This window comes from Marmota monax, unplaced genomic scaffold (genome assembly GCF_021218885.2).
Source record: "Marmota monax isolate L192 unplaced genomic scaffold, Marmota_monax_Labrador192_F-V1.1 WCK01_AAM20220418_F8-fsc00070, whole genome shotgun sequence".
Taxonomy (NCBI): domain Eukaryota; kingdom Metazoa; phylum Chordata; class Mammalia; order Rodentia; family Sciuridae; genus Marmota; species Marmota monax.
This window is the reverse complement of record NW_026692116.1, coordinates 3,210,134-3,234,359: the sequence shown is the minus strand read 5'-3', so window position 1 is coordinate 3,234,359 and position 24,226 is coordinate 3,210,134. Positions and strand designations below refer to the sequence as shown.

The following is a 24,226-nucleotide window of genomic DNA, read 5'->3' as shown; positions in this document are numbered from 1 at the left end:
GTGTAGTACTGGGGACTGAATTAGAGCAAATTATATTCTATGATTATATAATTAGGTCAAAATGAATCCTATGTTATATATAACCAAAAAGAATCAATAAGAAAATAATAAAGTTCAGAGAGGGGAAAAAGAAAAAAAAAAAAAAAAGGAATGATTGGCCATGTGCAATGGCCCACACCTGGTAATTTCAACTATTCAGGAGACTAAGTCAGGAGGATTGCAAGTTTGAGGCCAGTCAGGGCAACTTAGTGAGACCCTAGCTCAAAATTAAAAAAAAAAAAAAAAATATATATATATATATATATATATATATATTAAAAAAGGACTGGGGACATAGCTCAGTGGTAGATTGCTTATCTAACAAGTATGAAATCGTGAGTTTAGTACCCAATACCTAAAAATAAAGAATGATTATACAATATCCAATGGAGGCACAATAGAATAATTTATTAAATAAGTCATTCATTTAATGAATAATTTATAGATCTTACCATGCCTAAGCACTATTCTGGGCATTTGAGATGTAATAATGAAATAGACCAACTCTTGCCCTTGTGGAGCTTTCATTCGAGTATGGAAATCACACTAATAGAACAGTAAGTTATATAGTATTTTAGATGGATAGTGTTAAGGAGAGAAAAGTATTTTCAGGAAAGGGAATATAAAATGGTAGTATTTAGGCTGAAAATTTAGAAAACTTGAACAGGTAACTTTTAAATAATGACCTGAAGGAGGTGACACAGTTAGCTGTGTGGGTATCTGGAAGAATCTGGATTAGAGTGTGCCTGAGGAGCCTTGTGGATGGGACAATATCATGATGAGAAAGGGGTGGGTAAGGTAGAGCAGGTTGTAAATAAGGTAGTGCTGTTAATGATAATGACTGCAACTTGTATCCTGGTGAGATGAAAGCCATTGGGGACTTTCAGTAGAGGACAAGATCTGACCTATGTTTTCATTGGATCTGTCTTACTACTGTGTTGAGAATAAATTGCAGACGGTAGAAACAGAAGCAGAGAAATTAACTAGAAGGCTGGTGAGATGAGGCAGGCAAAAGATGATGATGGGGCTGGGTTTGTAGCTCAGTGATAGAGCACTTGCCTAGCATGTGTGAGGCACTGGGTTCAGTCTTCAGCACCAGATAAAAAAAAAAATAAATGTATATTTTTTAAAAAGATGATGGTAGCTTAGATTGAAGTGTTAAGAAGTAGTTGGATTATGAATAGATTTTAAAGATAAAGCTGACAGATTGAATGTAGAGATGTGAGAGAGAAAGTAATCAATTTTTTTTTTTTTTTTTTTTTTGGCCTGAGCAATTAGAAACCTTGCTACCCAAGATGGGGAGCATTGTAATAGGATCTGGTTTAGTGCGAATGCCAGGAGTCCAGCTTTGGATATTTTAGGAATAAGATGCCTAGGAAATGTCCAAGTAGCCAAATAGATCTGAAATGAAGACAGCCTCAAAACATAAATTGGGCAATTATTGGCTGGATGATGTATTCAGAGCATTGAGAATGGGTGAGTTTACTTGTCAAGTGAGTGTGGATAAAATAGAGGAGAGTTCAAGAATTGAGCCCCAGGTAAGCCAATAAAGTTGAAAGCCTTGAAAGTTGCAAAGTAGGAGAAAATCGGGTAAATGTAAAGACCTAGAAGCTTTCAGGAAGAGAAGATTAACTGTGTTAAATGCTAAAAATAGTTTGGAGATGAGAATGGAGATGACCATTGGGTTTAACAGCCTGGCAATAAATTGGAAAAGAGCAGAGAAGTGGTGGGCACTAAAACCTGACTGGAATAGAAGTAGAAAAATCAGGGATATTTTTCAAGGAATTTGCTATCAAGAAGAGAGAAATGGAACAGTAGCCAGATAAAGTTGTGATATTTGTTTTGTTTTTTTAAATGGGAAAAAGAGCTACATGCTCTTATGATGACAATTAAGTAGGAAAAATTAAAGGTTATGAATGAACAGTGGGAATTGCTGGAGTCAAGGTTATGAGATTGAGTGCACAGGTAGGAAGTGAACTTGGTATACTAGAAGAGATAATTAATCTACAATAATAGGAACCTACACCAAAATGTGGGCAAAAATGTAGATAAGATTTAGGGTGAAATTATCTTCTGATTGTTTCAGTTTTTTTCAGTGAAATTAGAAGATTATCAAGCTGAGTGGCAGTGGGTTTGAGTGTTGCTGGTTTAAAGGAAGAGGAATAAGTATAAAATAGTAATCTGGGAGGGTGTGAGAAGGATGCAACAAGGAAATTTCTGAATTTTATGATTGTTAATTTAAGTAAACATCCTGTTTTTTTCCCTGTGGTTAGACATGCCACTATAGATACACAGACATAGTGTTTTCAGAGTTAATCCACAATAGTGGCTTCATTGGGCAGATGTACAGCTAAGGGGGAGAGGAGCAAGGAAGTATGTATAATTATTGGAAGTGACGTTTTGTTTAGAGGGAAGAGAGGACATCAGGGATTAAGTGACAATAAAACAATGTCAGGATCACAGGATTGTTCTAATGAAAAGGAGAATTATTGGAATTGAGTTACTTTATAATGTGAAGAAGCTGGAAAGAATGGGAGATGATCTTAAAAGAGTGAGTTGTTTGAAGCAGCTCAGGAGGCTGAGGCAGGAGGATTGCGAGTTCAAAGCCAACCTCAGCAAAAGCGAGGCTCTAAGCAACTCAGTGAGTCCCTGTCTCTAAATAAAATACAAAACAGGGCATGGGATGTGGCTCAGTGGTTGAGTATCCTTGAGTTCAATTCCTGTTACCCTCCCCCGCCACCTCCCAAGAAAAAGAGTAGGTTATTTGAAACTGAGATTCCTGTGTTTGGAGATATTTAGGTTATTTTTCACTATTCATTATCAAAAATAATACTCATACATCTTTGTATATAAAGGTTTTTTGACTCCTTATTTTTTTTATAGCTAATTGTCAAAATTAGTATTATTGAATTATGGGATACTAGTATTTTTAAGACTTTTTATGTGTACTAAGTAAATTTCCTAAAGAATGTTCCTGGGGTGTGTTGTTTTCAGCATTGAGTTTCCATTTCACTATTACTTTTTTTTTTTTTTTAACATCTTTATTTTATTTTATGTGGTGCTGAAGATCGAACCCAGCGCCCCGCGCATGCCAGGCGAGCGCGTTACCGCTTGAGCCACATCTCCAGCCCTCACTACTACTTTAGTAATATTAATTCTTGTTCTTACTCTTAGTCTCATTTTTTTCTTTTCTAGTTTGCTAAGTCAAAAAAGCTTTTTGCTTCAAGTACAAGATGTGTATTTTTATATAGGCATATCTAGTGATCTTTTAATAGTTTTCATTTTAAATCTTACAAAACACTCTATTCTAGAAAAGTGTGGCAAAGATTAATAATAACTCAATCAAGTAGATTTACTTACTAGCTTACTATATATCTGCAATAAATGGTTCAAAAATACACTGGAAATAGAAGTCCCATTTAAAATAGAAATAGATATAGCATATCTAGGTATAACCTAAATGAAAAATATGATACACCCTAAGAAACTTTAAAAACTTTACACATAGACGTTTTTTAAAAACTTTTTTAGCTGTAGATGGACTCAATATCTTTATTAATTCATTTATTTTTTACTTGGTGCTAAGGATCGAACCCACTGCTTCACATGTGTGAGGCAAGTGCTCTCCCACTGACCCCCAGCCCCAGCCCTACACATAGACTTTTTAAAAAGATGAATAGAGAGACAAAAATAATTTTATTTAAAGATGTGATTTTTTTTCTCAACAAAATGCATATTTAACAAATCTAGTTGAATTTAATTCCTTGTAAAGTTTCATAGCAATAAAAAGAGACACCCAAAGAAAAACTGTTAAAAAAGAGATAAAAGAACTAAAATAATACTCATGCCTCATGGAGTATATGTCACACAAAAGGGGATGCAATGATTTATTTAAAAGTGGTTTTAGAAGTTGGGGATTATAGCTCAGTGAAAAGTGCTCACATAGTATGCATGAGGCCCTGGGTTCAAACTTTAGCACTACAATCAGTCAGTCAAAACATTAAATAAGAAAAAGTGATTTTAAAACTTTTGGTTAGGTTTAAATTAGATTTTAATTTATAGTAAAATAGATTTCAGAAGATTCAAAGGAGGTGGGGGAAGGAAATTCCCGTGAATATTTTAATCTTTAAATTTTATTTTAGGGGCTGGGGCTATAGCTCAGTGACAGAGTGCTTGCCTAGCATGTTTGAGGCACTGGTTAGATCCTCAGCACGACATAAAAAATAAATTAATAAACAAAGATAGCATGTGTCCCTCTACAACTAAAAAAAATTTTTAAAAATTTATTTTTATCACTTCTGTCATAAATAACTATTTACTTAGTTGTCTAGTTGAAACTTAAAGTTAAGTCTTTCAGGAGAAACAAAATGTTTCCTTTTGTTGAACCTTATGTTGAACCTTTTGGGAACCTTTTGTTGAACCTTATGAGAATCTTGTTTGGTTTCAAATGGCTTTTTAAATATCCAGGCATGGTGGTGCACAACTGTAGTCCCAGAGACTTGCCTGTTGTTTCAGAGAGTTGGGAGATTAAGGCAGGAAGATCACAAATTTGAGGCCAGCTTCTGTAACTTAGTGAGATCCTGTTTCAAAAAAATAAAAAGAGTTGGGGGTGTGGCTTGGGTGATAGAGAGCCTCTGGGTTTAATCCTCAGTATCAAAAACAAAACAGAAACTCTAGTATTAATAATAATAATTGGCTGATTTATGTAATCTACTATGCTACACATGGAAGGAACAACCAGGAAATCTGGGACAATTTTACTTCTCTAGCTGTTATTTTATATTCTGAGGTCATACATTATGTCCATTTCAAATTATGTAGATATGTTTTAGTATATAGAACAAGAAAATACAATTTGCAAAGTATCTTTGTAATATTCCAATTTGTGATCTATTTAAGATATAAAAATTTATAGTCTCTTATTTCCTGAAATAAGACTCCATTTGTTATACAAATTGTATTTAAGTCTTTACTGGCAAAATGGAATATTCAATTGTTGAAATGATTTTCCAAGGAAGAAGTTTTAGAAAAAATTAGAGTTGAGAAATAGGATTGAGCTTTGGAACAAATTGATATAGAAAGTAAGTGGGGTTTGAAAATTCAGGGATGGCAAAATGAAAGGATAACATAAAGAGAATTGAAAATTGAAGGAATAATTTTTATAGGGAACTTATAAGAAATTATATTGGTAGAATATACAAAAAGATGATTTTTTTAAATGTAGGGTGATTTGTATTTAATACCTGAAATTAATTTTGACAAGTTTTAGGTAATCAAGCATTGAACAATTAAATAAAGTTTTTTTTCTTTTTTTCTTCCCTTTTTTTTTTTTTCCCCCTTTGGTACAGGGGATTGAACCCAGGGCCTTGTGCATGCGAGGCAAGCACTCTACCAACTGAGCTAAAATCCCCAGCCCAAGTTTTTTTTTTTTTTTAAATCTGGTTTTTCTTAAATGTAGAAACAGTACTTGTAATTGGAGCTTCTAATTTTTTTAAGTAGATGATAACTCATGATAAATTGTCTTATAATTTCAAATGTAAGGAATTTTGCAACTTGTATCTATAATATAAATGAAGACTTGTCTAATCTAAAATGATAGTTTGCTATTGTATAAATATGCATATTTGAAGTATTTTATTAATTCAACTGACATTTAAATACTAATTATGTGAATAGGCTTTGTAGGAGATAGGCAGGTTACAAATTTTTCCATCTAATGGGTAATTTAAAACATTTATCTTTGTCCTTTTAAATATAGAAAAGAGAAGGATTATTTATATACTTTAGTGTATAGCTGGAATGAAAAATACAATTATTCCTTTGTCATAGATTTCTTAATGGGAGCCTTTAATGGTCTGACATCTGGTAATGTAACCATTTCTTATACTCTTTTTATTTATAAAAGATGGCATGTTTTCAGGACTTGATTTAGGAATTTTGTTTACTCTCCAGAATGCTTTCAAGCAAAATTTTGTTTTTTTCTTTTTTGGCAGAGGTTACGCACAGAAAATAGACTTTTAAAACAGCGCATTGAAACGTTAGAAAAAGTAAGTAACTATTATGAATTTCTGTTGAATGCTTTTAGGATTTTTCCATATATTTAAGAAATTCTCAAAAAATTTGGCACATGTATCTCTTAAGTTGTGTTATTGACTGTTAACTTGCCTAGCTTACTGTTTAGCCGCATAGCTAGTTATTAATAAAAATTGATGGGTACAAGTTCCTGACCTTTCATATTAAGGTTTTAACTTGGGTAATTATTGGATTAATATTGATGTCATTTGTTTTCTTTCTGTGTAACCTCTAAAAAATACGTTCTTCTAGAATCTAATTGGGAATTGATTCTGATAACAACTTTTTAAAGATGATTCAAATGTTTTTTTTATTATTGATTGTTCAGAACATTGCAGAGCTCTTGACATATCATATTTCATACATTAGATTCAAGTGGGTTATGAACTCCCATTTTTACCCCAAATACAGATTGCAGAATCACATCGGTTACACATCCACATTTTTACATAATGCCATATTAGTGACTGTTGTATTCTGCTACCTTTCCTATCCTCAGATGATTCACATGTTGTCCTGGCTTCCTCATGGACTGTCAAGTGAGGCAATAATTCATTTAAGGTCTAGAATTACTTTACATTTACATTACTTTTACATTTAGTCAAAATGATTAAAATTCTTATCCCTTTGTATTCTTTATATAAAAATTCACTCTGATATTGATTTTCAGTAAAAGAGAGTTGTGTGTAAACTTTAGTTAAAATTATTTTAATATCTACTCATTGCCTCTTCTCTGTTTCATAATAATTGGCAGATGTGGAAATTTTGCATAATTTTTGTGTTGTGCTTTTGATGAACCTTTTGTAGTTGTGTTTCTGATACTGTAAGAATGAATGGAGTAATCAAAGCATAGTGTAGGAATTTTGCTTTATTAAAAGAAAAACACCATTTGAATTCACAGATTTTTTTTGTTGCTCCCTTTAAAAATTAGAGGCAAGAGTAACTAGGTTTAAAAATATTCCTTGTTATATTGTCAAGTATCTTTGAAGTCTTCCTGAAAGTTTATAGATAAATATCTAAGAAATAAAAAACTAGGAAAGGGATAATTTGCAGTGTTTGTCTTTCTTTCTTTCTTTCTTTCTTTCTTTCTTTCTTTCTCTCTCTCTCTCTTTCTCTTTCTTTCTTTCTTGTTTTTAAAGTTCTTTTTGGTTGTAGATGGACACAAGACCTTTATTTATTTATTTATTTATTTATTTATTATGTGGTGCTGAGGATTGAATCCCGTGCCTCACACATGCTAAGCAAGCGCTCTACCACTGAGTGACCACCTCAGTCGTTATATATATAGTAGTTGGACACAATACCTTTATTTTTTAAAATTTATTTTTATGTGGTGCTGAGGATCGAACCCAGTGCCTTGCACATGCTAGGCGAGTGCTCTACCACTGAGCCCTAGCCCCAGCCCCCTTTCGTTTTTTTTTTTTTTTAATTTTTTTTAAAAAAATCCTTTATTTTTTAAAAAATTTTTATTGTTGGTTGTTCAAAACATTACATAGTTCTTGACATATCATATTTCACACTTTGTTTCAAGTGGGTTATGAACTCCCATTTTTACCCCGTATACAGATTGCAGAATCACATCAGTTACACATCCATTGATTTACATATTGCCATACTAGTGTCTGTTGTATTCTGCTGCCTTTCCTATCCTCTACTATCCCCCCTCCCCTCCCCTCTTCTCTCTCTACCAAAACCTTTATTTTATTTATTTATTTTGATGTGATGCTGAGGATGGAACACAGGGCCTCGCACTTGCTAGGTGAGTGCTCTACCACTGAGCTACAACCCCATCCCCTGTCTTTCATTTTTAAAGAAAAGATGATTTCATATTAAATATCAGTGTACAAGGATAGGAAGTTTATTACATGTCTGTCTATTGTATAATAATTGCAGATACTGTATGTTAAGTAAAATATAGCTTCACTGTATGTCTCTCATTGTATTAGAGTTGCTTTGAGGCTATTTCTACTTTTTGGTGATGCCACATGAATGTTGAACTCAATTGTTTTTTTCCTCCTCCCCCATTCCCTAAACCTGGCTTAGAGTAAGACAATTTTCTAGGTGAATTTTTGTCTTTGGAGTCAGTCATTTTCAGAGAAAGTGTTCTTATCTTGTTAAACCGTTTAAAAGTGATAAAGATGCTGTAGGAAATTATTAAGTTTGGATTTTATTTCTAGAGAATTAAGTAACTTTTTTACTGGCTTAAATGACCTAGATGTGTCAACACTTAGAATTCTATAAATACTTACGTATCAGTTCAATTCTGTAACCAAAAAGTTTACTTGCTCATTATTACTAGTGTTTATTAAATTGAGCTGATTGATTTCATTTGTCTTATTTTCTTTACTTTATTTCTTTGGATGTTACTATGGCACGAATTGCTGTCACACTTTATATGTAGAATTGCTTACTCAAATTCCTTCTCCCTTTCATATATGTAGTTTGATAATATGATTAAAATTAAAGATGTAAAAAGGTAAGCTTTCAAGAGAAGATATTTACTTGCCCAAGTAATGAAAATCCACTTGGAATTTGTGTTCATTTTCTTCTTGGAAACACATGGTTTTTTGTAGTCTTTGTTTTGATGTATTTTTAAGAATAAAAACTTATTCAGTTAAAAAAAGTTTTAAATTTTTAGGTGTCCTTTTTAATTAACAATGAAAAGCAGTTGGAATTTGAGTACCTTTGTTTCTTCTTATTCCTAATTTTATCACTTTTATTTTCTTTCTCTTATATTTCTATCTGAATTTTTCCTTTTGTAGGAAAGTGCTTCCTTGGCAGATAGATTGATACAGGTATAGTTTTTTTTTTTTGTGTTTTGTTTTTTTTAAAGCATTTTCTCTAACTCTACTTTGAAGAAAAGTCCTAAACTCAGAAATTTATATTCTAATGCATGCAATTTTACATGCATTTTCCTAGAAATAATTTTTTGGGTGGTATATGGGTATAAATTTAATTTTTAATAACTTATCTAGTACACTCAAATAGGCACCTTTTGCACGTTATAAAGCTAACCTTATTTTTTAAAGTATTCTTTATTACAAATGGCAATCAGTGGATTCTTTGAAATTAACTGCTATTTGTTGAAAATTTTAGTCCTGCATGTACAACTCAGTAATATTGCATGAATTTTTATTGACTGAAAGAATTGTTCTTAAGATTGTCAATTAATTTTTCATTTAGTTTCCAAAAATTTTCTGGAGCAATAATAAGCTGCTAGTTAATAATTAACTAGGCTGTTCTATTCTGAGGTGATTCTTTTTTTAACATGTGAAAGTAAATAACTAAACCTCACAAAGGCAGTCTTTCTTGAATCTGTCCTAAATTGCTTTACACACAAAAAAATTATGTCCTAAGGGACAAGTGACAAGAGCCCAGGAGGCTGAGGAAAACTACCTCATAAAACGGGAGTTGGCCACCATCAAACAGCAGAGTGATGAGGCCAGTGCTAAGCTGGAGCAAGCTGAAAATACCATCAGGAAGCTCCAGCACCAACAACAATGGGTAAGGAGTCTGGTAGTGCCTTGTATCGCCTTTCTCATCCCTTTCCCTTTAAACCAAAAAAAAATTTTTTGAAGCACAACTTCTGTGCTCTTGTTTTAAATAATTTTTTTTAACTTTAATTGAAGTCTTAAATTATTCCATTTTATGTTCTGTAATATCTGGGGTCTTACTGTGGCCTAAAGACTCCTTGTTCTAGCCCCTCCCCCCAGTTTTGTTAGAAATAGTTAATAATTTCTTTCCTTACATTTCAAATCATAAAAAATAACCAGTGTATTTCAGATCTGCTTTTTAGGTTTTATAAATCTGTTTGACCATAGGTAATCCTGACTGCAGCTAGATTTTATTCATTGAGCAAATGTAGTATTAGTCACATACAGAATATATATAATTATCTTATTTTGAGTTTTGAGAATGTGTTAGTTTAGATTTTATGATATTCTGTAGCCTGGACTTCCTACATCAAGACATTGAATTATGAGTTAAGGTATATGCCTGAATGTTTTCAAACGGAGAAAAGTAGTGAAGATGAAAAAAAGTAACCCTTTAAAATTCATGTTAACTAACCTAGGATTCTTGATAACAATTTTTCATTCCAAGATTCAGATTAGGATTATCTTAATCAAAAATATGAAGATTCAAAAGAAAAGCCAACTCTCTATCTTTGAAAAGATATTCTTATTTTAGTTTTCTTTTGGCAAGTAGAAACTAGAACTCTACAAGTCTAGGGCAAATGGAATGACTACAAAGTTAGACATTACTTTTATTTAGTAAAATGAAGAAACAGCATCCTCATTTGGGTACAGAAGTCAGAAAAAAATTGATAATTGAAAAGAGCCATAAACACATGTTTCTTCTATTATGTTATTGAAGATGGCTAATACAAATGAGAGTGAGAAAATAATAACTCAGAAAACTAGAACTCAGCTATTTGTTCTGCCTTCATATAAAATGTCAGTAATATCAAAGCATGAAACTAGAATTGTTGAATCATGTTGGGAATTAAACTGACAAGAATTATCAGTACAATATCATTTGTTTAGAAGGAAAGATAAGTATTTTTTTTTCCTTTGGTGGTGGGGATTGAACCCAGGGCCTTGTGCGTGCAAGGCAAGCACTCTACCAACTGAGCTATATCCCCAGCCCCGAAAGATAAGTATTATGCTTGTATTTAGCATAAACTACTGTCTCAATATGTTAGAATCATGAATTAAGTTTTTTGCTTTGTTTCCAGTTATTGAAACCTTATAGGTAGATGTGTATAAAAAGAATATAAGGTTGTTTTATAATGAAAAAGTTAACTGAGCAAGCAAAAATTACAAGAGTGTAATGAGACTTTTATAAAGTGTAATGAAAGGAATCTCTTCGAGTTCCTTTTGAAGGACAAAATAGACCTGCTTGGTGGGGCCAAAATAAAGATGAACTAGGTTTCTGTTTTGATTGTTTTCATTTTTTCCCTTACCGAGAGGACAATTAAATGGAAATAAACTATAAAATGGAAGTATAAAGCAGTAATGTGCAGAGTAAATGAAAAATAGTGATAGCCTTGTTAAATTTCCAATTTTTAAGTTGCATATTTTAGATATTAAAATGACTTGTGGAATGATTATCTTTTTAAAAAATGTCTTTTTTAGTTGTAGATGGACACAGTACCTTTATTTTGTTTATTTAGTTTGTTTATGTGGTGCTGGGAATTGAACACAGTGCCTCATGCATGCTAGGCAAGTGCTCCACCACTAAGCCCACAACCCCAGCCCCTGTTATTATTATCTTTAAATGAGTTTTAGAAAATAAAAGATACTATAGGCATCAAGGTGGACAAATACATTTCTTACAGAAAATAATCAAGGTTAAATATCTGAAAAAAATGTCCAGGGTCTTTGATGATGCTTCATGAAAAAATTTCTAGAACATCTGTCTTCAAAAGCCATTGTATGCGCATGTCATAACAGAGTAATATCATACTTGTAATAAATAAAAACTGGATCACAAATACAGTTTTACAAGTTACTTGATGGACTTTCCTCATGACTATGTTTTCCGTCAAGGTAGAGAAATTAAAATAAAAGTAGCTGGTGTTAATAGGGGATTATATTAAGAGACTATTGGGGCTGGGGCTGGGGCTGGGGCTCAGTGGTAGAGCGATTGCCTCACATGTGTGAGGGACTGGGTTCAATTCTCAGCACCACATATAAACAAATGAAATAGACTATTGATGTTTAAAGGTCTTTGTGTCTTACACTTACACAGGATGCATTTTGTATTTAAATCTTCACATGCAGTTTTTATACATGAACTATTTAAAAATGGAACTAATATGTTAGATGATGAATCAAGATTCAAAAACTGTTTAATATCTACTTAGAATGAGAAGATAAAAGATTGTTTCCCCAAAACATATAGCCTTGTCCATTAGGTTTAAAATTCAAATGTGTATTTTACCAATGCCTTATGGAACAAAGATGTTGATATTTTAATTGACAAGAAATCAGAAATGAACCAGTAATAATATAATGTAGCTGTGACTTTAGACTCAAATCCTAAGTGCAGTCTTCTTAGAAGCAAAACAATCCTAAGTATTCTAAGTAGCTTGAAGAAGATTTGTAGTGTTGTATCTAGTTTGAATACCAAAACTTATGTGATCATTTACACACTATTCTTGTGGCTAGTGTAGGAAAGACAGCGGGAGCCCTGGATTTTTTTTAGGCTTCAGTAAAGAAGTTTTTAGAAGAACATTATACATAAGTCATTTTTCAGTATTTTAAAAGAAATCTATGCAAAATTATATATGGCTTCAGAAGGCATAGTGAATATAAGATCCCAAGACACAATATCTTATCCATTGGAATTTTGACAAATGAAATAGTTGCTTTACAAAGTAGTGACTGTACCATGAGTACCTATTGATAAATATTCTGATTACAGTCTTCCAGTATAACTTTATGAATTCTTAAACTCCCAGAATAAGGATTTCAAATCTGTATGGTAGTAGACAGTTATATGGTACAGATTTGAAATATAACTGTCTACTACCATCACTCACCACTGACAAATGGAAGTATTTTATATGATGCAAAGAATCTTAGATTTCATATATAGCACTAAATTTTAGTCATTTTTCTGTTTAATCTTGGACACTCAAGAATGCATTTTTGTTTTGTATTAGAAATGTTTAGGTCTAGACTATCTCAGGTCTCTCATTTTTAAGATGACCTTTAGTAGAGCATAATTTACATATTATGAAATTCATCAAGTTTAAGTATGATTTGATGTGTTTGAAATGTGTATGGTTGTATAACCCCTACCACAATCAAAATAAAGAATATTTCCATAGCTATCAAAATTTCCTTTGTGTGTCTTCAAAAGCCACTGTATGTATATGTCATAACAGAGTAACACCCATCCCAGTGACCTGTCTTCTATCACCATAGTTTTACCTTTTCTTAAAATCCACATATAAAATGTGAGACTTGTATGTCTTTTTCTTTTACTTTAGCATATCCATTTACTATTTTCTTTTTCTTTTGATGATTTTTTAAATTGTGACAAACATATACAGCATAAAATTATCATTTAAATTTATAATTCAGTGGCATTAGCACATTTACAGTGTTGGTAACCGCTATTTCTAGACCTTGAAATCACTCCAAATAAGCTCTATACCCATTAAATAATAATTCCTCTTTTTCCTAGTACCTGATAATCTCTATTCTGCTTTCTATCTCTGTGAATATACTCAATCTGTGTAACTTAAATGAGTGGAATTATGCAATATTTGCCCTTTTGTGTCTAGCTTATTTTGATTAACATTAATATTTTCTATATGTTGTAGCATTTATAAAAAATTTATTATTTTTATGTCTGAGTAATGTTCCATTGTATGTATATAGCAATTTTGTTCATTCATTTGTTGGTCATCATTTATATTGTTTCTACTTTTTGGCTATTGACAAAATGCTGTTATGAATATTGGTGTATAACTATCTGAGTGCCTGCTTTTAATTCTTTTGTGTATATACCTAGATATGGGTTTACTAGATCATATATATAATACCATGTTTAAGTTTTTGAGGAAGCACCAAACTGTTTTCTACCATGGCTGTACCATTTTACATTGTCATTAGCAATGTCAATAAGGTTCCAATCTCCACATCCTTCTCAACTCTTGGTATTTTGTTTTTGTTCTTAATAATAGCCTTCTTAGTAGATATGAGGTAGTATTTCATTATTATTCAGATCTTACTTGAAATTGAAAGTTCTTTCAATGCAAAGACCATACCAAATGTACATTTAAATGAGTTACTTTTTGACCCAGATTTTATGATAGCCCCCCTCCCCTCTTTTTTTCTCCAAATACAAGCAGAAGCCAATTGGATGGTCATGAGAACGAAAACAATCTTGACTGCCATTTTATTTGTTAATTTATTGTTAAGATATCAACTTAAGTTTGTGTAAACATTTTGTATTTTGCTCAGTCTTATAAGATGTGGACATCTTATAATGGAGTGAATATTAATCTATTCATTTGAAAACCAATGGGCAAAATATTATCTTTAAGTGCGGAGGGGATAATAATAACCAAGGGAAATGAAGCCTGCTATTGCATAGAGTGTTCTGGTGTGAAAGACACATTTAAACAAATTAATATGATTTCAATGGTGATAAAGGCTTCAACAAAAAAGAAATCAGGAACAAGGTAGTATGTATGGGTGCTATTGTAGGTAGGACAGTTATGGTATGCTTCCCTGAGGAAGTAACATTTGGCCAAAGACTGAATGATATAAAGAAGAAAAGCATTTGACAATATGAATTTCTCAGCTTCCATACAGAAAACATGGCTGTGTATATAGGTGTTGATCAAGGAATAAGTTTGGGGTATTTGGGGAACAGCAAAATGTATTCTTATAAACCCTAGGGAAACCAACTAAAAATTCTTGTGAAGAAAAGATATGTAGATAAGTAGGAAGTAGTAGAGACAAAATAGAGTAATTAAAAAAATCATTTATGTGCTAGCAATTCAGTTTCTCGTTGTGTACCCAAAAGAATGAATTGCTGGTACTCAAACAAATATGTGTACACACATTTGGAGCAGTATTATTTATAAAAAAGAAGTAGACAAGTTAGAAGTCCATTAATGGATGAATGAATAAGCAAATTATCATATATACATACAGAAGAATATTATTCAACTATAAAAAGGAATAAAGTTGTAATACTTGCTATAATGTGAATGAGTTTCCAAAACCTTAAATTAAGTGAAAGAAGCCAGATACAGAAGTTCATATATTATGTGATTATGCTGTAGGAAATATTCAGGGTTGATAAATCCATATAGAACAGAATACAAGTTGGTGATTACTAGTAGATTGGGGTCGGTGAGAAGCTGCTTAAATAGGTAAAGGATTTCACTGTGAGTGATGGGAATGATTTGAAACCAGATAGAGTTGGTGGTTGCACACATTTTTTAAAAATTTTAATTTGTTATATATGACAACAGAATGCATTACAATTCATATTACACATATAGAGCACAATTTTTCGTATCTCTGGTTGTACACAAAGTAGAGTCATATCCTTCATATCTTCATACATGTACTTCGGGTAATGATAACCATCGCATTCCACCGTCTTTCCTACCACTGTGCCCCCTCCCTTCTGCTCCTTCACCCTTTCCCTTTTGCCCTACCTAGAGTTCATTTAATCCTCCCATCCCTCCTACCCCCGCAGCATATTATGAATCAGCATCCTTAAATCAGATAAATCATTCTGCATTTGGTTTTTGGGGGATTGGCTAGTTTCACTTAGTGTTATATTCTCCAGCTCCATCCATTTACCTGCAAATACCATGGTTTTATAATTCTCTTTTAATGCTGAATTCCACATGTTTTTTTTTATCCATTCATCTACTGAAGGGCATCTAGGTTGGTTCCATAGTTTAGCTATTGTGAATAGGGTTACACAACATTTTTAAAAAATATGTTTAGTTGTAGAAGAACCTAACACCTTTATTTAATTAATTTATTTATTATGTGGTGCTGAGGATCAAACCCAGTGCCTCACATGTGCTAGGCAAGTGCTCTACCACTGAGCTACAACCCCAGCTCCTTACAACATTTTGAATGTACTTAATGCCATTGAATTGTTAATTTTAAAATGGTTATTTGAATTTTTCCTCAACATATTACCCCCAAAAGGCTAAAGAAATGAAGGAAAAGATGCAAAGATGTCACATTTAATCTTTTGATTGCAATAGAAGACATCCTTATGCAAGCACATAAAATTCTAGTACAGGAACCCTTTGGTGATAGTTGGGGTAGGACTAGAAGCAAGTAATCTGGCTTGTGGAAGGAGACTGGGAGGATAGGAGACTCCCTCAGGGCCGAGTATGGGTTGTGTTAATCAGAGTTTTGGTTTACTTTGAGACTAAAGGAAGGGGGTGGGGATGCAATATGAAGTAAAGCAGATTAGGTCAGAAGTAGCAGCTAGAGAAGTGAGTTCTAACAGAGCTGTAGTCCCACAGCAAGAAGATTAAGAGATAGAGGAGACAAGGATTTGGAGTATCAGGAGTTCAGTGGACTAATGGGAGAGAACATCTAGGGCAAGTGGTAAATATGGGGCTATTACCCACAGCCATGATTTTATATGATTTTTGGATATAATATTTGGATAGGCCAGCTCTTAGTAATGTGCCAGAGTAGAGCTGACATAGAATTCTTTATGTTCCCCTATTTAGGAATAAGATTGGTGCATTATTCATCTTTCTGATACTAGACATCATGACTGGAGTGCATGGCAGAGGAGGCCCTGTTCACCTCATGGCAGCCAGGAAACAAAAAGATAGGAAGGGTCAGTGTTCCAGTATTCCTACAAGGCCCCACTAAAGTTTCTACTGCCTTCCAATAGTAATACAGATTGAGATCCAGTCCTTCAACACATGGGCCTTTTTCTAAGGGACATTCAAGATCCAAACAAAAATAGTTGATTTTGGAAATCCAGTGAATACAAGCCTATACATGGAAGTGAGGTGGTCTTAGTTGTAAGGTAAGGAATGACAGGCCAATCACATTGCTGTTTGGTTATTGGAAATGTATATAGCTTGATAACTGAGAGTGACTCTCCCCTACTGTGAAAGCATTTGGATCCATCCAAAGCAGTGCGTCCTAGCAATTTTATAATATTGATTGATTGTATTAGGAAAGGGAATAAGTCTTGAACCAGTCATCTAAGTTTCTACCTTAAAAAAACTAGACATTTAAGAGCTAATTTAATCAGAAGCAAGCAAAGTTACCAATAATACTAAAAATCAAATTGAAAAGGACACAATACAAGAAAAATCCATGAAACCAGAAGTTGGTTCTTTGAAATGATCAATAAAATTGATAAATCTCTGTCCATACTAATTAAACAATAACCAGTGTCTGCAATGACACATAACTTTTTACAGATGAAGCCTAGTTGCTTTATCTCATATTCTGAATTTGTCTGATTCCTTCCTCCTAGTGTCATTGTATTTCTTATAGATTAGATTCAATTAAATATTTAGATGATAGTATTGTGAACTTCATTTTGTTTTAAGTCAGGAAACACATAAATTGTGCCAGCTATAAATGATGATGAATATTATTACCAAGCCAGATTTGATTACCTTAGACCCTCCTTTGTAAAGGTGTGGTTCGTCTTTACAACTACTGAGTAGTCTATTGGAAGTACTTTTGTACCAAATAAATACAGTTGTACCTTGATATCTTGGGGGAATTGGTTCTAGGAACCCTTATGCACACCTAAATATGTGGAGGCCTAAGTTTCTTATATAAAATAGCATAGTATTTGCATGGAATCTATGCATACCTCCTGTGTATCTTAAATCATCTCTAGATTATTTATAATGACCAATACAATGTAAATGCTATTAAAATGGTTGTTATACTGTATTATTAAGAGAGTAATGACAAGAAAAAAGATTCATACATGTACCGTTCAGATGCACATTTCTCCCCCTATCCTTGGTTGGTTGGATCCATAGATGCAGAACTCACTCTCATTGTATCCATCCACATTTTACCTAATGATTTCAGCATTCATTGATGGTTGTATTGAATCAGTTATTATATATTGAATGTCCCAAATGGAGATTTTCATTTTCTTTTTTTTCTTCTATATTTATTAGCTAGTTTTCCTTTAAAAAAAAGAGACATACCCCCAACCTCCCACTTGCTCACTGTAGATCCTTTATCACTCAAAGTTCATGGACTTTAGTAACTTCAGTATTTCACATCACTTTTAATTGTTTTGATGCTTTTGATATAGTGATATGCCATAGTTATTTTATAATAATATAGTAAACTTTTGAGTAGCAGTTTTTAAAAGATAAGGTTTATTTTTAACTCATTTTGGGCATTGACATTCTTTGAAAAAAATGTTTCTGCAGTATACAGTTGTAGAATTATTACCTTTAAAGGCCATTGTTTTTATTTTACACTAGTCCTTGGACAGTTTTAACCTGATATTGTTGGTTTTACAAAAAAAAGCCAGGCACTGGGGTTGTGCAGCAGTAGAGCACTCGTCTAGCATGTGCGAGGTCCTGGGTTCAATCCTCAGCACCACATGAAAATAAATAAAATAAAGGTATTGTATCCAACTATAACTAAATAAATAAATAAACATTAAAGAAAAATGAAGCCGGGCGCAGTGGCACATACCTGTAATCCCAGCAGGAGGATCATGAGTTCAAAGCCAGCCTCAGCAACTAAACAAGGCTCTGAGCAACTTAGCAAGACCCTGTCTCTAAGTAAAAAGGGCTGGGAATGTGACTCAGTGGTTAAATCCCCCGGGTTCACTTTTTAGTACCAAAAAAAAAAAAAAAAGTTAGAGCCAGGCACCGTGGTGCACGCGTGTAATCCCACTTTCTCCGGAGACTGAAGGAGGATCACAAATTTAGGGCTACCCTGGGCAACTTGGCAAAGTCATGTCTCAAAAAATGAAAGGGCTAAAGGTAGAACTCAGAAGTAAAGCACTCCTAAATTCAATCCCTCGCCCACACACATGGGTTGAGTTAATATTATTATTGAACGAGTATACTAAATAAATATTAAATGAAGCCTGATACAATGACACATGCCTGTAATCCCAGTGGCTCAGGAGCCTGAGACAAGAGGATCACGAATTCAAAGCCAGCCTCAGCAAAAGCTGAGCAACTCAGTGAGACATCTCTAAATAAAATGCAAAATAGGGCTGGGGATGTGGCTCTGTGGTCGAGTATCCCTGAGTTCATTCCTTGGTACCAAAAAATATATATATTTTATACACACACACATATATAAAATGAATCATAAGATTAAGCTTAGCATGAAGATTAAACTGTACATTTAGATATTTTACATGTTTCATGTCTGTTTTTGCAGAACTCTTAGAAGTAACATTGCTCCGATCATAGTTCATGCAATTACTTACCTGATCTTTTTTCTTTTAAGTATGGTGGGGCACAGATGTCTTCATGTTGAACTTTTCCCAGTGAGACCAACTCTCTTTGAGTGTAGCTTGATCTGTTTAAAAGCTTTGTGCCCTACACTTGGCTACATATCATTCAAGTATCCTGATTAAGCAATTTTGTCCAGTTGCTCTTGGCTCAGATCAACGTAAACAAGGAAGAATTTAGCAGATAGCTAAGCTGCTGATTGCTGAAATAACTGCTTTTTGAAGTTCTTAAGATCTTTACCAGGAAATACTTAAGGGGAGCAAGAGAAGTTTTCTTCTGACCTTTCCTCTCTTTTTTATAATTCTAAAGAGAATTTGCAGGAATTATATAGTGCTTCTAAGAACAGTAGGTTTGATGTGAGGTTTATAAACTGATCTTACCTCGATTAAACACATGAATAAATGTTAATAAAAATGCCTGTCATTGGAAGTTGGGAATTCTTCCAGATAATTTATTTGGAAAAACTTATTTGCTCAGCAGTACTGAGGAATTGCCCCATACCTCATTTACCTAGTGTTTTTTTCTTTATGAGTATGAAAGGTAGATGATAAAAGTCTTTTTAAAAATCCAAGATAGATAGATGACTTGCACATTTAATTTGGTAAACTTTTTGTTGTTGTGGATTGAGCTTATGCTTATCACTAAGCTACAAGCCCAGCCTCCAGGTAAACTGTAGAGCTTTTTGTCAGTATCCCTATAAATCTGGACTTTTTTTTTTTTAAAACCAAAAATAATTTTGACCTAAATTTAGTCTAAAGATTAAATGCTTTATATTTATGCATAATCTTATTTTCCTTTAAGCCTTAATAACAAATGAGGAATCACTTTAATGGGAATGATTGTTTTTTTTTTTAACATCTTCTTCATTAACAACCAGAGAAAAACTTTTTAAAAAAAATTAGTGCGTAATAGTGGAATTCATTTTTACATATTTGTACATGCACGCAATATAATTTGGTCCATTTCGTTCCCATGTACCTCTTCTTTCCCTCCCTTCAGAAATAAACTTTCATCCTAAAAGATATATATGATTTGCAGGGGCTCGGGATGTGGCTCAAGCGGTAGCGCGCTCGTCTGGCATGCGTGCGGCCCGGGTTCGATCCTCAGCACCACATACAAACAAAGATGTTGTGTCCGCCGAAAAACTAAGAATAAATAAATAAATTCCCTCTCTCTCTCTCTCTCTCTCTCCCCCCCTCTCCTCTCTCTTTAAAAAAAAAAAAAATGATTTGCAGACGTTAGGAGCAAATCATATAAAAATGATAAATTTCTAAATAAATGCAAATCCAATTTGTAGCAAATCTTTAAATAGTTACATCTGTATTGCTTCGTTGTTAAAAATGCTATTTAGAATATGTGGTAGCGAAGATTATGAACATCTTTTGGGGGGTCTTTTGTTGAGGGAAAGCAAAATATAGTTTTATTTTATATTTTTCTGCTGTGATTTCATGCAACAGATACATATTCTGGAGTACTTTACTTTTATATAATGATGTCTTTTTCCAAAATGCTTTTGGATGTGATAGTACAGATGTACTTACTGTTTTCCATTAAAAACATAGCATAGCATGCCATTTTTTTTTTAAAGTGGGCCAAAGTTGCTAAATGGACATCAGAATAAAAACTAGTTTAGCTCTTACTTACTCTTACCCAATGTAAATCATATAGGGTTTTTGTTGTTGTAAACCAAAATCTGACTTACTAATCTATTCAAAAAATATCGTTTGCTTACCTACTATGAAAAGCACTATTTGGAGTAATACAAACTGTCCCTGGCATTGCTTAGATAGTATGTAGTATATATACCTTTTAAAAATTAATTGTACTACTTTTTTTTAAAGAGAGAGAGAGAGAGAGAAAATGAAAATTTTAATATTTATTTTTTAGTTATCGGCAGACGCAATATCTTTGTTTGTATGTGGTGCTGAGGATCGAACCCGGGAGGCACGCATGCCAGGCGAGCGCGCTACCGCTTGAGCCACATCCCCAGCCCCAATTGTACTACTTTTTAATTAGAGTTCTGATAAATGTTACAGAAGAAAAGAATACAGAGTTCTATGAAATGTTTGGATTCCTGTAAAGGGTATATTATATAAATGTTATGTTTTGATATTAGCTAGGAATGTAATGTGTAAATAAATCAGGCAATATTTGGTATGTTTTATAGACAGTTCTTTCTCATTTGGATTTAGTCATTTAGTAATACTGGTTGAGCATCCTTAATTTAAAAATGTGAAATCCAAAATATTCTGAAGTCTGAATTTTTTTTTTTTTACTGTGGAGTCTGCAAAAATTCTCAGATCTGAAAGACTCCGAAATTTGAAACACCTAAACTTTTCAGATAAGGGTTACTCAATTTATGGGAAGTTCAAGGAATATTCAATTTGTCCAAAGAAACTTTCCTAGATACAAATGTTTCCTTTTCACTATATTAATCATGTATCCTTCAGACATTGAATCTGAGAATTTTCTTTAAAACACAAGCAAAAAAAGACTACTAAGGACTTTGTAACTTACCTTCACCTTTGTAACTTTTGCAACACCAGAAAAGTGCATGAAATTGAAAAGCAGACCAGAACTTACTCTTCTGTCAGTTTGCACTGGATTGGGATGGGATTCCTGTTATCCCAGAAACATGAAGAGATGTGTTGGCAGAAGTTGATGTAAGTGTAGGGGATTCCACTTTTTGTTTGTTTTTTGTCTTAATTTTTGACAATATTGGGGACTGAACCCAGGGACATAATTATGCATGATGGGCAAGTATTCTACTGTTGATTTACATCTTCAGATCTTTTTAAAATTTTTATTTTTGAGACAGGGTCTCGTTAAATTGGTTAGATTGGTCTCCAACTTGAGATCCTCCTGCCTTAGCATCCCAAGTAGCTAGGATTATAGGTTTGTGCCACTGTGCCCGCTACTTATAGACTTTTAAAAATATATGGCCATTTGATATCAGTTATCATGATTATAGCAGTTGTCATTTGGTAAAGCAAGTTATATATATATATATATATATATATATATATATATAAATAATCCAAGTTATTAATTTCAATATGAAATATCTCTGAGGAATATTTTATTACAAGGACATTATATGAGACCTAGGTGCTTAGTTTTTTTAAAAAAACAAGCTTAGATTTCTTATTATACCACTAATCCTTAGAAGGATGTGTATTTTCATTTAACACATGGTTAGGTTAGGAACATGGGCTTTGTAATCCATGTTCTCAGTTAACAGCACTGTCAATTACTGTTTAACCTTTTTGAGTCTTATTACTTTCCTTATTAGTAAAGTGGTAGTTGTAGTTAAGGTTAAGTGAGAATATAAAGTCCTTAGCATGTGCCTAGCACATAGTACTCTGAATATTAGCTGCTATCACCAATGTTATTTATTAGTCATAAACAATAAAACATGTTACAAAACGTTTTGTGCAGAATAGAAAATTGAAACTGTGATGGCTGACTTCAGGCCATGTATAGTCCAAGAGGCATCTTTTTTACCTTGTCCTTTTGATGTGAATTCTGCCATTCATTGGCTTAATGTCCTTAGACTAGATATTTAACCTTTCTGTGCTACATTTTGTCCTGTGTGTAACAGAGGTAGTTATAATAGAGGGCTGCTGTTGATTCTTAAGTACTTGAATTGATGTTCTAGAACAATGCTTGGCACATAGTAAGTGCTCAATAAAAGCTATTTTTAGAATTAATATTAACATTATTCAATTGTCAGTGTGCTCAGCTAATTACACAGACTGCTAATGATAGAACCAAATTTATACAAGAGCAAAAACTGACATGGTAAAAATTTCTTTAAAAATATTTATTTTTTAGTTGGACACAGTACCTTTATTTCATTTATTTTTATGTGGTGCTGAGGATTGAACCCAGGGCCTCACATGTGCTAGGCAAGTACTCTACCACTGAGCCCCAGCCCCAGCCCCAGCCCCAGCCCGACATGGTAAAATTTATAATAGATTAAATATTGACAGAAATGTCACCCTCCTGATCAAATTTAAATGTGCAAAAATTTGAACAGGGAAAATTGGATATAGTAGAAATAATGTAAAAAAAATTCAGATGCAGAAGTTCTAATGGGTCAGTTGTGAAATGAAATAAACAACAAAACTTCTAATCAATAAATTTAAACTCATTTAAAAATGTTTACCTGTTAAGAATTGGTCCTGGGGCTGAGGTTGTGGCTCAGCGGTAGAGTGCTCGTCTATCACATTCGAGGCCCTGGGTTCAATCCTCAGCACCACATAAAAATAAATAAATAAAGGTATTGTGTCCAACTACAACTAAAAAATAAATAAATATTAAAAAAGAATTGGTCTTAATGAAAATGGGTATGGATTCAATGGACAGGGCTAATTGCTGAGTGAAAAAAAAATGATAATGAAATAAATTGATTTAAAGGAGTTAGATTCACTTTAAATGTTAAAGAAAGTACACTAGTACTTTTCACTAATGTTTTTGTATTAATAAAGCATGGAATTAAAATTTCCTCAGGCTCGAAACACTAAGGGAAGTAAGAGTTTAAGTGGTTAATAGTGTTAAGAATCATAGAAGGTAAAAGCTGAATAAAAGAGAAGAGCTTGTCATTGGGTCTTGATATTGTTAATGGGGTCTTGATATTGTTACAGAATAGAAGTTTTATCAAGAGAGAACAACTAAACTAGATTACAGTGGGTAGAGTAACAAATGGGAAGTACCAAAGAGAAATAACAAATGAAACTATGGAATTTAGAACTTATCCCTTAAACAGTAGAGGACAATCACAAACTTTTTTTTTTTTTTAAGAAGTCAGGCAACCCTGATCATCTTGACTAGTTTATCAATAATTTATATACAAGATATATTTATTTATTTATTTATTTTTTAGAGAGAAAGAGAGAGAATTTTTTAATATTTATTTTTTAGTTTTCGGCGGACACAACATCTTTGTTTGTATGTGGTGCTGGGGATCGAACCCGGGCCGCACGCATGCCAGGCGAGCGCGCTACCGCTTGAGCCACATCCCCAGCCCATAAAAGCACCTACAAACTTTTGATTGAAGGAAGAATGTGATTGAAAGTGCTATTTAGGGAACTCTGGTGCCAGCATTTACAGTAGATTGCTGGAGGATAAAAATGGCAA

At 33.1% G+C, this 24,226-nt stretch overlaps 1 protein-coding gene across 5 annotated transcripts in view; it reads left to right on the top strand.

Annotated features, from left to right (window-relative positions):
* The window catches only part of Evi5 (ecotropic viral integration site 5), a 210,014-nt gene that overhangs the window by 102,488 nt on the left and 83,300 nt on the right, over positions 1-24,226 (top strand). For 3 of the 5 annotated variants that reach the window (XM_058585230.1, XM_058585228.1, XM_046461808.2), the window contains 3 exons: positions 6,033-6,086; positions 8,874-8,906; positions 9,469-9,615. In XM_058585230.1, the coding sequence (XP_058441213.1) occupies positions 6,033-6,086; positions 8,874-8,906; positions 9,469-9,615 (234 nt within the window). The remainder of the gene's footprint in view (positions 1-6,032; positions 6,087-8,873; positions 8,907-9,468; positions 9,616-24,226) is intronic. The other 2 variants (XM_058585233.1, XM_058585236.1) reach the window with 2 other exon arrangements.